The 15,849-nt window shown below is 42.5% G+C and overlaps 1 protein-coding gene across 1 annotated transcript in view; it reads right to left on the bottom strand.

Moving 5' to 3' along the window:
• TCN2 (transcobalamin 2) overlaps positions 1–14,642 on the bottom strand; it is a 23,436-nt gene extending 8,794 nt beyond the window's left edge. The window contains exons 1-6 of the mRNA XM_018572495.1: positions 14,533–14,642; positions 6,056–6,125; positions 4,588–4,765; positions 4,315–4,460; positions 2,124–2,279; positions 497–672 (exon numbers count right to left, since the gene is read on the bottom strand). Coding sequence (XP_018427997.1) covers positions 497–672; positions 2,124–2,279; positions 4,315–4,460; positions 4,588–4,765; positions 6,056–6,122 — 723 coding nt within the window. The 5' untranslated portion in view covers positions 6,123–6,125; positions 14,533–14,642. The remainder of the gene's footprint in view (positions 1–496; positions 673–2,123; positions 2,280–4,314; positions 4,461–4,587; positions 4,766–6,055; positions 6,126–14,532) is intronic.
• Positions 14,643–15,849: the final 1,207 nt, after the last annotated feature.

Raw genomic sequence — 15,849 nt, forward strand, 5'->3', positions numbered from 1 at the left:
TTCAGCCTCTTGCAATCTCCTGTACTGCACAATTTCGACTTGGTCAGGTGTGGCCAGCACTAGGGGTCAATCAGGTGTGCTGTGTGCTAACGGAGAATAGAATGACAGGGGCAGAGACCAGAGTGATGGCTTCACCAGTATGCTGCTTCTCCTTCACTATCCACTCATCAATTGGAGGCAGGAAGGTGACCTAGCTGCATTGCTTAACCGTAGTAGAGAAAAGGCTACTGTGCAGTCTGCCAGGGCTCTGAAAATGTCATGACTAGGACAAAAAATACAAAACCTTTGAGAGATAAAACAGCCCCTAAATAAAAATGTTAACTGTATTTAGCTGTTTGCCTGGAGTTCAGCTTCAAAACCTTCTGACTGCTTCTTCTCATGTGCCAGATTTAAAATTCAAAACAGTGAGGAGTATAACAGATAAAAATATACATGGCTATTTTTCAAACATTCTGAATGGCAAGTTGCTACATCTAATCAGTATCTGCAGACTTACCTGTACGGCAAGAGGGGTGCTATAGATATTTCCTAATTGCCCTTCATCTCCCTGTGAGGTCAAAATTTTGTCTTTAATACTTTTTATAGACTTCTTCATATTGATGGCATCTTCACGAGGATACTTATTAGAATTTTTTGCACATAAGAGCGCTAAACCAGCCATGGCTTCGGTGTCTGTAATACCATATATATGGAAGCAGGTTACCAGATAAACCAGAGATACAGTTAAAAAATATTCCTCAAGTAAAACTGCATCTAAGATCTAACTGCCTCTTGTTCTTTGTAGTAGATCGGTTTTCTGACCACCTCCCCCACTGTCCACCCGAAGGATAAGTGGCCTTGCTGACTTGTTGGTTGTTGTTGACCATAGCAGTCAATCAGATTCTCCTTCACAGTCTACTAAATTACAGTTGCGTATGAAAGTCAGAATCAAAATAGTTTTTTTATGAGCAACAAGAGAGTTTTTAACATAGGATCAACTCATATACAGTTGAGATTTTTCTATTCATAACGTACAACTCAATTCAAACAGAATATACATATTTTGAATGGGCATCAGTGTGTTGAGTCACATGGCAGCCTCTTGTATCCTTCCCACGGCATTTTCTATCTGTGTGCCCAATCATTACTTTGCTGCAGCTGGACTCAATTAGGGCAGTGTGGTGCCATCATTAGGTTTTGGAACACTGGAGCAGTTGGGTGTGACTTGGAAGTTTAGACATTCCTGAGGCAAGCCAGGGCAATTCAAACTGAGCACATGATAAAAACACACATTCGTGTATGCCACCGTCTGTGAAAACTGCATGAGAAAATGATCAGTAGATCCAGAAATACAGGCAGCTGAAGCTACTTGGTAATTTCCACTTCTGTAAAATTCAGTTTTGGACTTGTCCCTTCCTACCTCCCAAGCCTCCTAATACGACTTATAGGTCCTGTTACACATGTCTGCCTTTGATTTGTGAAGTGGAAAGTGAACATAGGTTTGCTTCATGGTATATTAGTAGGGCGTTGTCGTGCCAAGCCATTTTTGCTGAACATGCAACCATAAAACTCACAAGGAATTGATGATATCACCTGTGTCCTTATGTATTCTTTCCTAAACTTGTCCATGACTCTACCCAACAGTTCATGTTTTGTGGATATACACTTAGGATACTTACTAACAAAAGCTGATACACTGTATACTGTATAATTATACCAGCACGATACTGCACTAATGATACTATGCTTGTAACGGAGTGATCTTTCGAGAACCAGGCAACATGCCTGTCACTTAGAATCCCTAGTGATCAGTTCAAGCAAGTACCGATTTGGGGGGGAAATACACTTGGGAATGGGAGAGTCAGGAAGAATTAAGTGAAAGCACCCTATTTAAGAGAACAGAAACTGATTAAGCCCCAGGATACTTGAAAGAAAATGTTCTTTGCCACAAGAATGTATTATGTTACCACTTTGTTGGAGAAGCTGATGATTGTCGTTTCTTACTGTTTGTTACCCTCGTTCGAGTAAAGCTTGAGTTTAACCAAACCCAATGCTAAAGTTTACACTCATGGGCTCCACCTGGATTAACTGGGGAAAAGGATCCCTGAAGTTCATGTAGAGGGAGTATGTTCTCTGTTTCTTACCTATAGAGATGGTTTTTCCATGGACAAACTGATTCTTTTCTTCGGCAAAGATAATCTTGTTGATAAAATGTTTATCGATTAATTTATCATTGACACACAATGCCAGGATACCAAGGCTGTATTGATAATAGCTGGTTAATGGTTTACTATATAGCACTGTTAAAAATTGGAAACAAAAATAAATTATTTACTTACAACTACAGAGTTAACACCATTAGCATTTCTAGCTGTCAGAATTGGAGGAGAGTAGGCAGGTGTGAGTGGTGTAGCTAAAGCCAAAACTTTTTTTTCAAGTTTAGGATAGATTCATGAGGGGATGGTGTTAGAATCTCTCTTTTTATTTATGTCTGTGTGCCCAATGGGGACAGCCACTCTCTCTCTCTCTCTCTCTAAATGTCCTGGTGACCATGGTCACTGGGACTGAAAGGGAGTAACAATTCAAGATTTTGAGCCTGAATGGGAATAGAGGGGGATTTCCCTCGCTTCGGAGAGATTTCCTTCCACTTTCTACTGTGTCTACAAAACAGGAAGTTAAGGGAAGCATTAGAAATGCAACACAGATGAGAACAAAAATCTGCCAGGGTTTTTAACCATGCCATTCTCTATCCAAAAATGGTAAAATGGCTTGAAATATAAAATTGAATAGGCAAACTCTACCAAAAGGTATACATTTTAAGCAACTAACAAAGTGAACTTTACATTTTCTCATCAAGGTTTTTGATATACTCATGTGTAATTCTCAGTACTTTGGTTTTCAGAACCAAGAGACAAAACTGTTGTTTTGGGCACGAAAATAAAGTTGAGAAAAAGTGTCCCCTTACCTTATCCCTAAAATGTTACCTACCTCTGTGACTTAATGTAACCCTGAAACCTAACCGGTACATTTAGCTTGACTCTAAAACCTAACTCAGTATACTCACTAACACGAAGATAAACCCTCTTAAAACTTGACTCTAAACGTCAAAAATGTAACCATTAACACTCACCCTCACCTTAACCCAATACTCCAAGTAATAGGTACAGTTTTTTTGGTAGAAAAGACATGTCCCTTTTGCCATAAAACCCTCTTCCCCTTTCTCCTTGCATTTTTAAAAAAATATTGTGTACACTGCTTAGTCTGGATTCTTTTTAACGAATAGTAGTATGTCCAGTAAAATTATACAGCAAAGTTTCTAACCCTTGCTCGCGCTACAAAACTGAAAAAAAAAGTTTTGGCTGGACTTTGCCTTTAATCTACAGATATCAATAAATGGCAGACCCTGGTCCAGAATTGGACAAAGCGACGGGTCTATCCAGACCATGACTGTGCACCCGTGCTGGGTTATCTCTGGTTGGCAGTGAATGTGCCAGCTTAGCGACTCTTCAAGGCCGATGCATCCACTGGCAAACAGCCAGCAATAACCGAGTAATAACCCAGCACAGAATCCCCCTTACTTTGCAGTCGTTGGTTGTTAGGTCTTTCAGCATCCTAACAATCAATGCCTCACACGCGTGCCCCACCCTCATCATTACTGAGGGACAAAACTGGGACTTCTTCTGGCCAGACCAGCAGCCTGCTCCATCTCCTGCCCTCTGTGTGCCAGGTGAGGAAAGGTAAGGGGGCACTCTGATGGGGACATCTCATGTAAGGCAGCACACTGATGGGGATAGACATACAATGACTCTATAAACAGGTGAAACTCAAATAATTAGAATATCGTGCAAAGTTCATTTATTTCACTAATGCAACTTAAAAGGTGAAACTAATATATGAGATAGACTCATTACATGCAAAGCAAGATAATTCAAGCCGTGATTTGTCATAATTGTGATGATTATGGCTTACAGCTCATGAAAACCCCAAGAACCCCAAATCCACAACCTCAAAAAAGTAGATTATTACATGCAATCAATAAAACAAGGATTGTACATAGAACAATATCGGACCTCTGAAAAGTACAAGCATGCATATGTACTCAGTACTTGGTTTGGGCCCCTTTTGCAGCACTTACTGCACGATATTCTAATTATTCGAGTTTCACCTGTATACTAGATTCTGAGTCATAGCACAAACATGAGATTAAAACGTCTGCTGGAAGCAAATTTTCATGACCAAACTGCCGTGAATTTTAAATTTAATGTCCATGATCTATATAGTATCATATATACATGACATACAAGAGGATTAGAGTGGTCTGAGTCTAGCCATTACCTATACTTTCTTTTTCTTTGAGGAGATGGTGTTTTAGACATGCGATTAACCTGCTTCTATGCGTGTTATCACAAGAAGCCTTCTGGGCCATCAAGTGAAGAGCGATTAGTCCTGTCTTTGGCTCAGTATCCTTGATATTCAAAGTGCTATAAAAATAAATAAAATTGTGTTCAGGTAATTTTTTATTTGAGAAGAAATTGTAGGCAATGTGTATCCATACTGTAAATCTATAAAGCATATAACATGGCATAGAATAGTTACACTTTGTGCTACCTGCTGCAAAGATCCTCAGGTTTCAGTCTTTGAAGGTATTCATTCTCTTTTTCCAGATTGTGCTCTTCAGAAAGACGAAGTCCAACATACACACTCGGATTGGCCTCTCCATCAAGTGTTGCTTTTAATAGTTTTACATTTAAGCCCCTAACCAAATGTTTTTGGTCTTCTGGAATTTCTTTATAGAAAAAGGAAACATGTGTCATCTCAATAACCACTGCAAATTAGTAAAGCCACATTCACAAAGAACTTGTCTACTGTGACATGCGATTTATCGTCCATGCATAAATGAAACATCAATACTTTGCTAAAATAGAATACTTGTGTACACAGGAGTTGGTTTTGTATCAGAAGAACTACATATACAAGTCAACGACCACCTCAAATTCACCTTCACAATGCTTCCTTGCTGCTCTTTCCTCCATGGCAGTTGTTGACATACCAGGTTTTGGCTGGAGTCAAAGAGGGAATGGTGAGCACAACCCCTCCATCATGTGACAGTGCTTGGGCCTAGCAGTATCATGGGAGACGGTCACATAGTTATGACATTTACTTTGCTTAAGCACTGTGTATCAAAAACAATTGTAATATATATATTTAGGTACCTGTATTCACCTTTTTATATTTCCTTGGTTGCCTATCAGCACTGCTGATCTCCTGTAGCCTCTTTGCAGCCCCTTCCTATCTAATGCATGCACGCCTGTGATGGCATTTCTCAAAGTAAAGCCTTGATAGTGACAAGAGTGGACCATGTCAGTGCAAAGCTTGTCAGCATATATGAGATTTTAATAACTGGATTTAAATATAATTCTAAGCAGCCCAAATGTAGAACTGGAGCAGCTGTGCTGGTGGTAAGAAGCAGGTCAGAATCACTTCAAATAGAAGTTAGAAACATCTAAAGCTGGCCATATATGTAGAGCTGCTGGGCTCAAATCTGCCGCCAGCTACTGTATTCTGACAGCTGGCACCCACAGCTGTCAGAAAACCTAAACAGTGACTGCAGCCAATTAGCTTTTTTGCACAGCTTCACCTAACTCTAAGGGATTTGAGCCATGTATGGCCAGCTTAAAACATATCTAAATCCACTTAAAAATGTATCCATCTTAAGATGTCCATGTACTTTAAATGATAGTGTCTCACTCTGGCCTCTTTTGCCTGTACTGGGTGACAATGTAATATCTATGGGGTAGCCCCTGACAATCAGGTTAGAAAACCTTGAGAGATGGCTTTTATTTCCAGTGAGATAAGAAAGTCCTTAGATTGTCTGCACACTCCTCTTCTTCTATCTCCTAAAAGGTAATGCTTGTGTTGTACCCTCACTGCAGTATAGAAAATATTGGTCACCAACCAGGCTCTGTATATCTCAGTACTGGATGGATAGAAATAAAAATCCTCTGGCAGGTTAAAAGAGTTTGCTGCCACTGACAGTAGTAGTAGTTCACTGAATCAAAATCATCATTTTACTCACCAAACAGTTTTGCTTGAACAATTAAGGCTTGCACCGAGATCACCAGGACCAGCCAGCTGAGAGCCATTATCTGCTAAAAAAAAAAAGCTACATTATTACTGGTATCTATATAGCACCAACCATTTACACAGTGCGTCACATACTGTACATTCGTATCAGTTCCTGCCTTCAAGGAGCTTGCAATCTAAGGTCCCTATTTTACATACACTATATTACCAAAAGTATTGGGACGCCTGCCTTTACACGCACATGAACTTTGATGGTATCCCAGTTTTAGTCCGTAGGGTTCAATATTGAGTTGGCCCATCCTTTGCAGCTATAACAGCTTCAACTCTTCTGGGAAGACCATCCACAAGGTTTAGGAGTGTGTCTATGGGAATGCTTGACCATTCTTCCAAAAGCGCATTTGTGAGGTCAGGTACTGATGTTGGACTAGAAGGCCGGGCTCGCAGTCTCCACTCTAATTCATCCCAAAGGTGTTCTATCTGGTTGAGGTCAGGACTCTGTGCAGGCCAGTCAAGTTCCTCAACCCCAAACTCGCTCATCCATGTGCTTATGGACCTTGCTTTGTATACTTGTGTGCAGTCATGTTGGAACAGGAAGGGGCCATCCCCAAACTGTTCCCACAAAGTTGGGAGCATGAAATTGTCCAAAATGTCTTCGTATGCTGATGCCTCAAGAGTTCCCTTCACTGGAACTTAGGGGCCAAGCCCAACCCCTGAAAAACAACCCCACATCATAATCCCCCCTCCACCACACTTTACACTTTGCACAATGCAGTCAGTCAAGTATCGTTCTCCTGGCAACGGCCTAACCCAGACACGTCCATCGGATTGCCAGACAGAGCGTGATTCGTCACTCCAGAGAACACGTCTCCTCTTCTCTAGAATCCAGTGGTGGCGTGCTTTACACCACTGCATCCGACACTGCATTGCACTTAGTGATGTAAGGCTTGGATGCAGCTGCTCGGCCATGGAAACCCATGAAGCTCTCTACGCACTCTTGTTGGGCCAATCTGAAGGCCACATGAAGTTTGGAGTTCTGTAGCTATTGACTCTGAAGACAGTTGGCGACTTCTGTGCACTGTGTGCTTCAGCATGCGCTGTCCCCACTCTGTCATTTTACGTGGCCTGCCACTTTGTGGCTGAGTTGCTGTTGTTCCCAGTTGCTTCCACTTTGTTATAATACCACTAACAGTTGACTGTGAAATATTTAGTAGCAAGGAAATTTGACGGAACACCTGAATCCAATGATTTGAAGGGGTGTCCCAATACTTTTGGCAATATAGTGTACATACATACATTTATACACACACACACACACACACACACACACACACACACACACTTACTAGGGTCATTTTTAGACATGGAGGGGTAACTCCACTTTAAAAATATTAAAATGAAAGATCTTTAAAAAATGAATATAGCATATATAATTGTCACACAAGTCATTTTGTAATTTAATGGTATTAAAAGATATCTTTCTATTTAAAACTGTAGCTGCTGTAATGTTCCAAATCTGTCAAAAAAAATGAAATGCCATATGGCGGCCTGGATGTGTTCTACACAGTTGTGGTACGGAATGCCCCCAGAAATGTAACTTCCTGCTTCAGTGATTGGCCAACTGATTTTTCCAGAAGTCTGCACTAAGATACAAGTGTAATTTTTGGCATCTCTTGCAAAAGGACTTTTTTTGTGAAATACTCACTAAGGCTTAATTCAGGGGCGTAACTAGAAATCACAGGGCCCCATAGCAAAATTTTGTATGGGGCCCTGTGACTTCTAGTTATGCCTTTTGCAGAGCCCACTTGAGATACCACGCAGCCCACCTGAGGGTGACCCTGCAGAGGCCACCATAGACTCCCTCAGGTGGGCTCTGCAGGGTCACCCTCAGGTGGGCTGGTCACACTCCTTACCTGTCCGCCTCCTCTTCCTGCACGATCGCTGATGGGCCCCGCCTCCTCCTCCATCACTGGGTCCGCCGCCTCTGTCACCGGGCCCCGGCCCCTCCTCTGCTGCCGACCACGGGCCATGCCTCCTCCACTGCCGGGTCCAGCCTGCTCCACCGCCGCTGCTGGCTCTCATTAACTCCGCAGTGGCTGTGAGAAGATGTCAGTGATCTGAACAGCAGCGCATTCTTCTCACAGCCACCAGTAAAAGCCACTAGCATAAGATGCCATAGCGACCTAGGTGGCCTGCACGGCATCTGGCCGGGCCCACCTGTGCCCCGGGCCCCAAACGGCCACCTTGGTCGCTATGGCGATTGTTACGCCACTAGCTTAATTACTACTAAAGGGATGCAGACAACTGCAACTTTCCCTATTACAATACAGGATGCCCACCAGCTGGTTATACTGAAGCCAGACACTCCCATTCAGGACTCAGTTTAGAAAGGACATGCTGCAACAAACAGCTTTTTCTTCAGAACAGAAACAGATAGGAATCTGCAACACAGTTTGTTAAAACCCTTGTAATGTACACAGATCACACATAGAGGATTGATTTTTGCTCAACAAAAGTGATATCACTCTTTAAAGTTGGCCATACACTATGCAAATTTTGTCTGATTTTTGCACAGTGGGTGCCCCTGTTGGTGCCCTTCTATCCAGCCTCTTTCAATAAGAAAATCATAGAAGCCAGTTGGAAAATGTGGGACAAATAGTGACGGCAGCCAAGCGTCTGCTGTTACTTTTCAGGTATTCTGGCAGCATCATGCGGGAGATTCATCCATCCACGCTGTTTAGTGTGGATAGAGGAATCTTATATTATTTTTCATTCAGTGTATGGCCATCTTTAGATAGGAGGCAATTAACCTACTAGCATGTCTTTGGAGTGTGGGAGGAAACCCACGCAAGCACAGGGCGAACATGCTAACTCCATGCAGACTCCATGCAAAAACCTGCTTTTGAACTCCGGTAAGAACATTCCAACCAGAAAACAGAACTTATTTTAGCCATCTGCACTTATGGAGGAATGTGCTGAATGTACACAGTATACAGCAGAGGGTACAGTGGCAGTAGGCATGGCAATAGTAAAACCTTGTGACGAAAAAGCATGAAGCCAGCTTTCTGGCCAATCCGTAGGCCGGGCGCCATGTAATGACGCGTTGCCCGGCTTCCTGATTGGTCAAGAAGCTGGCTCCATATTTATATTTCGGTACTCGCCGATACCGGTATTTCCAATAGCATGGAGCCAGCTATCCAGGACAATCAGGAAGTTAGGCGACGTGTCATTACCTGCCACCCAGCTTCTTGATTGCCTGGGAAGCCGGCTCTATGCTGTTTGGCAAGATCGATGCTGATTGGCTGGAAAGTCAGCTTTCCAGCCAATCAGCATCGAGACAGCTGTTTGGCACCTTCCCCATTAAGGGTAATGTTACCTTGTCATGTCTGCACCTGAGGTCTTCCCTCCACTGCAGCTCACATCCCGTCTTTTAAGAGGTAGAGGAGATGTACGATAGATTGGTACGCGAACCCAAAGGTGAGTAAAAGAATGCTGACTGGCCGGGAACTGGCTTCTCTGCCAATCAGGAAGCCAGGAGGCAGGTCATTACTCGCCGCCCGGCTTACTGATTGGCCAGAGAGCTGCCTACATGCTGTTTGGCCGGCTCAATGCTGATTGACTAGATGCTGATGCTTCCCAGCCAAACAGCATGGACCCGGCTTTTTGGCCAATCAGGAAGCTGGCGAATCATTACCCACAGTTCAGCTTCCTGATTGGCCGGAAAGCCAGCTCCATATTCCCTTGCGGGACTTCCAGTCAGAGGAAATCTCCCTGGCCGGAAATTCTGGTATCAGGGAAGTTATTGGAGCATTTAGGTGAGTACTCGCCCAAACACTCAGTATCGGCACCGATAACGATACTAGTATCGGTGCATCCCTAATAAAAATATTGTCTTACAAAATGTACTTTTTGTTTGCGTATGGCATGAGATGACAGAGAGACCACACAACACTGCATCAAGCGGAGTGATTGCTTGTAAATCCCTGTATTGGAATTCAGACAGTGTTAAGCTAGGAATATGATTCACTCTTTTTTTTTTGTGTCTTTTTGTAAATGTGCATTTGAAGGAGACCTGCCATTGTGATGATGGAGACATTGCTGCAGAAAGTACAACATTGAATGGAGAGCTAATGTCTTCTGTTTGCATTCTAGGATGACAAGTTCTCAGTTGGCCATAGTCGAAAAGCCATTACAGTAACACATCCCATATCAAACTGCTCTTTATTACCTCCAACACTAATATGTTCTATGTAGTTGCATTTTAAGGCGGATACATGTACAGCTGAAATATCACGTGTAACTGGATTTTGCATATACGTTAAGTGGGTTTTGAGCGCTGTCATTTAGATAAGGAAGATGTGATTCTGAATATGGATTCCAACATATGGCGATTATATCTATTTTTTATACAGGTTTATACAGGTTTTATAAAGAAGTCTACACTGGTTAACTGTGACGCGTTTCGAGGTATTACCTCTTTTTAAGCTCGTTCCACTCGAGCTTGAAAAAGAGGTAATACCTCAAAACGCGTCGCTCTTCTGTCCCTAAATTATCTCCATCCCATCACTGATCCGATCACCCGGCGCCTGTCAGCTGCTTCCGCATACCGACTCCCGTACACTGTTCTAATCAGACCTAACAGAGACCAAGCACCAATACCTATAGCCACGGCTACAGCAGCCCAGTCTGCACCCGACACCGCTGGGTCTCCCCTGGTTCTCCCCCACACCGCCCAGAGCCTGCATTCTTTCAGCGTCACCACGGACAGAGTCCCCTCTCCCCGTTCACAGCCTTCCTCCCTCCTGTAGGATATATACTAACCTCCTCCCGTGACCCAAAGCTCAGTATATAGCGGGCTATTGCCCGCTATATACTGAGAGTGCCACAGCCACTCACTGCAGGGAGACGATCAGGAAGTGAGCGGATCGGTTCATGTTTCTGCTCACTTCCCGATCAATAGAGCCAACCTGTGACAGCTTCTTTGTCACACGTCGGCTCTAACTATGAGGATGTGTGGAAATCACTCACCTCATAGATCTCCTTTAAGTTGAATATGACTGACTTGTAATGTTGAATTTGCTGACTTCAGCATCTGCGCTTGTGCACAGACCAAGGATTTATTCGAGGAAACAAGGATTTATTGACAAAAGTATTTGGTTCAAATCGTTAATTGTGACCGTTAATAATATTCCATCCAGCATTTCCTGCCGTGGATGGCATATTGTTAACAGTCACATTTAAAGGAGAACTATGGGGTCAGTGTTTTTCCCCATAGTTCTCCTTAGGGTAACGGGAGGACACAAACTAGCATCCTCCCGTTACCCTAAGCTCAGTATACCGCGAGCTACAGCTCGCGGTATACTGAGACGCCGAAGCTGATCCCGACCTGGACGTCGGGATCCGCCCAGCTGCGTGAGTGACAGCTGGCTCTGCCTATCTAGAGGCAGAGCCAGCTGTACCCGCCCCCTCCCCCGTCCTGCCAGTCAGCGCTGGCAGATCGGAGCAGGGAGAGGGGAATCCAGCCCCTTCCCCTGTCACGGCAGAGAGCCATGACAGGATCGAGAGGTGAGTGAACCCGGTATGTGTTCGCTCACTTCCCGATCTACTGAGCCGACCTGTGACAGTCTCATTGTCACAGGTCGGCTAGAACCATGAGGTGAGTGGAAATCACTCATCTCATAGTTCTCCTTTAACCATTACAAACGAATACTTTGTAAATAAATGCCGGTTTCCTTGTTAATCCCATCTGTGCGCAAGCACAGATGCTGGGTCGGCGTTCTCGACAGAACACGGCACTAAATTTTTAAACTGAAGCAGCTGTCTGATGTCCCACACTTGCTGGGGACCTCGGCAGCCTTCCTGTTAACCACACGGTGCCATGGCAATAGGTGGTTGGGGGGCCCTTCATGGTTTCTTGCACCGGGGCCCTGAAGTTTCTAGTTATGCTACTGGACCTTCATATACAATATAGAAATCAATTCACTGAAGAAAAATCCAATAGGAATTATGGATATACAATATGCCATGTAAATATGTCAAACTTAATCTGGGCAGCAGTTTATATAATTTGATGAACTATTAAACAAGACAGTGTCACATGGTACAGACTGTCAGCAGATTATATAGAGGCACAGTCAGCATTTGTGGAGGGAAACGAAGGGGAAAACTTGCAACAGCTGCAATAAACAGACTCTAGTTATCTTGTGTGTGGCCTTTGACTTCAACTAACATACTGACCTGAATTTCACTTTGTGTCATTCAGCACACTCTATAGTGTCAAATAGGCAATCGAAATATATTATGAATACTTTTGAAATGTTGACATTGCCAATGCAAAGACTTAAAATAACACTTAATAAAAGAACCCATCAAACTATTTATTTATATTGTGTGGACAAATTCTTCAGTGCTTTACTGTATAAATAGCCAATCTCATCAGTCTCTACCCCTGCTTAACTTCCAGTCTAATGTCCCTAACCAATTACACCGACACACAAACCAGCACCATTTTTAGGTAGAGCCTGGTTATAGGTTATGACAGGGAACCCGAGCAACCAGATTAAAACCAACTCGAACAAAAAGGGAGCATACAAACTTCATTCAGGTTGTGCTCTTGCTGGGAATTTAACCCATGACTCCAGTACCGTGAAGCAAAAATACTTTCATATTTCATCACTTAGCTACCATGCATATTTTATCTTTTCATCTAGAGTACATGGTTTGAATTTCTCGCTTCCTACACATGTTTCATGTCTAGTAGTGATGAGGCCGGGCTTGGTGCAAACCCAGTTCGCCTGAGCTCAACACTCTGACAGCCGTCCCCTCCTCTTGATCCAATCAGAGGCAACAGTTGTGGTTCAGGCAAACTGGGTTCCGACCCAGCGGCAAGTTCAGCCAATTGAAGTTTCCAACTGTGTACCTATTTTCCAATGCCACAGAGTCTCATACCTCCTGTTTAAACAAGGATGGCTTTGATGTTCCAGCTGCTGTCACCATTTGCAACATACAATATTTGGGGGGGATTTTTAATGTAACAGCTGTGGTAGGTGCATAGAGGGGGTAAATAATGAATATAGAGCCAACCAGTATTTATCAAAAGCCTTAGGTGATTAAACCCACTAATATCTTTCCAAACTGAAGTATGAGTTTCAAAAAGACTGACCCCTTTATAATATCAAATAACTACTAAAAAAACTAGTGTAACCTGCTTATTGCTTAGCCTCACTAGCAAGGAAATCCATAACGTCCTGGGTTTGAAGAGTTGTCCTAACAATGTCTTTGGTCTTCAGTTTTCTGCTTATAAGATGTAATTCCTAACATCAATCTTGTTCATTTAAGAACAAAAACTAAAACTGAAAGCGTATCTATATTTTATAATAAATTGGTCATAACTTAAGGCTAGTTGTATACCTAGGCGTTTTTACTTTTAAAAATGTGCGTTTCTCCCTGTATAGAGATGTCTATGGGACCAAAACGGCACCACATTTGCCTGAAAATAGCTCCTGCATCTTTTTGCACGACTGGTGTTTTCTTACACGCAATGCTAAGGTATGAACAGTCTCCTCTGTTTTGTGCATTTTCAAAATGCTCAGGTGTGAACCAGGCCTAAAAGAGAGAAGTATTGGGAGAGTAAATGCTATCAGCTCTGCAGCAGCCCTCCATCTGCTTACTTTGGGTCACAGCCGTACAATAGTAAATGTTCTCTTTTGACCAAAAAGAGAACTAAAGCCCCAAAAAAAAGGTTTTGAAAAAAAAAAAATCTTCATTTTATGTTAATCGCCATCCACGCCTGAGTATTTTGTGGCTCGAATGCCTAACACTCAACAAGAGGAATGCCATTGTTTTCAATGGCCCCGGTTCACATCTAAGTGTTCGGTTACTTGTTGCAAAATGCCTGTAGCTCCAAAAAGTACATGAGCTTCTTTTGGGGCATAAGCGAACATTTGGCCCCAATAGACTTCAAAAGAAGCCTGTGAAAAACTTGCATTTTTCGTGTTTTCTTGCCTAGTAACTAGCTTTTCATAGGCTAAAAAAAAAAAACACTCAAGCCTGAGACGCATGCAAAAACCCCTGTACAAATGGTCAAAAGAGGGCCAAAAAGACACTCAGCTCAAGTGTGAATGGTGCCTTAGGTAAAACACCAGAAAATCACAATTACAAAACAATAATCAGTGAAAAGGATGCCGCAATTCTTTTAATATTGACCACTACAGCATGAAAAAGATCAATGTCCATTGTGCAGCTACCCATAGCAATTAGAATACCACTATCACGGACTGGACTACACTAAACTGAAATGTAATATGGTTGTCAGCTTTTATTGAGTAAATCAGCGTGCTTTCTTTTCACAATATCTGCAGTGAAAACAAAAGAGTGATCATACCTTCATTCAGCAAAGAGCGGCTTTTAGTAAGATTTTAAATAAACATAAAATATTTACACTAGAAAAATATAACATTTCTTAGCACATACCTGTTTGCCTTATCGTAGATTTACAACACCAGCAAGCCCTTTGCTACAGGAAGACTGGTAAAAGCTTGAACTCAATCAGATCCTGGGATTGTTTTGTTACTTGCTCATCACATGACTTCCTTAAAGCCTTCCCACTCACCTATAATAGCCAAGCATTTAAGGTGGAACTGGAAATACACTGAGCTGTGTCTATGGCTGCAGTTGAACATTTTTCAAGGCTAGACCTTTATTTCATTTCCCTGGTTACAATTCTATGACATATGCCAAAAATAAGCTACAGATTTTTGTGATACTTTCATTATTCCGTCATAGCGGTTTTCCTTGTTTTTGAAGGATGAAAAAATTCATTTTTATGCAGATCTAAAGATTCATTTACATATGGTGTGCTTTCTCATAAGGATCTGATTCAATGGCTACTAGTGTTTTTAGATGATTATTTGTACTGAACAATCCACACAATATATTGTAATAAATAAAAGTAAGCAAACTGATCCATAAGGATCACGATCAGACACAGATCAGGCAGATTCATGAATAACAGACATCTATGAATATCAGGGAAATCCTCTGGAATCCTATACAAAAAATGCATATCTACCCCTACTCTGCAAACATACCAGCCAGGTGTATCCAGACATTAAGACAAGTATAAACATACCGAGAGGGCTGCTTGTGGCTATTGTCTTTTTTATTCTACTATAAGGGACTAAAGCAGGGGTAGGAAACTCTGGAGAGGCAGAGCTCTACACGAACAACATGGGAGAGATCAAAGTTCACGAGTGTACAGCACACTTTTTTTTAAGCAGGTAACCTAGCAAGGACCCATTGAAAAGAAAGGAATTATTGAAGGAGTCAGGGATCAGAAGAAAGTAATGCAGAGTTCACAGGTCAGTAGTAATGCAGAGTGCAGGAGTAGGAGGTAAGTAATGCAGACAGGGTTATTAACAAAAGGGTGAGGAGTTTGGAGAAGGCAGGAGACGTGAACAATCTAGGACAGTGGTTCTCAACCTGTGTAACCTTGGGAATTCAGCAATGGCGAAAAACTATGCTTCACAACATTATCCATAGGTGACGTTTTAAAAGCCTGTACAGGTCATCAGTTTAGCGTTAACCATGAATTATGGCCCGAGAATTATTGCTCTCACGTGCCATGAGATGCACGTAACACGATGAGCTGATTTCAACTGGTGTTTATTTCAGAGCTTAACATGAGGGGAGACACAATCTGCACCCTAGTCCCAGTACTGTCTCTGGTGCTCTGCCCTTAGAGCCACCCCTTCCTCTGATGCCACTTCCAGCTCTCAACACATCTCCCCT

This window comes from Nanorana parkeri, unplaced genomic scaffold, assembly GCF_000935625.1.
Source record: "Nanorana parkeri isolate BGI_ZX_2015 unplaced genomic scaffold, ASM93562v1 scaffold2051, whole genome shotgun sequence".
In the NCBI taxonomy this organism is placed as follows: Eukaryota; Metazoa; Chordata; class Amphibia; order Anura; family Dicroglossidae; genus Nanorana; species Nanorana parkeri.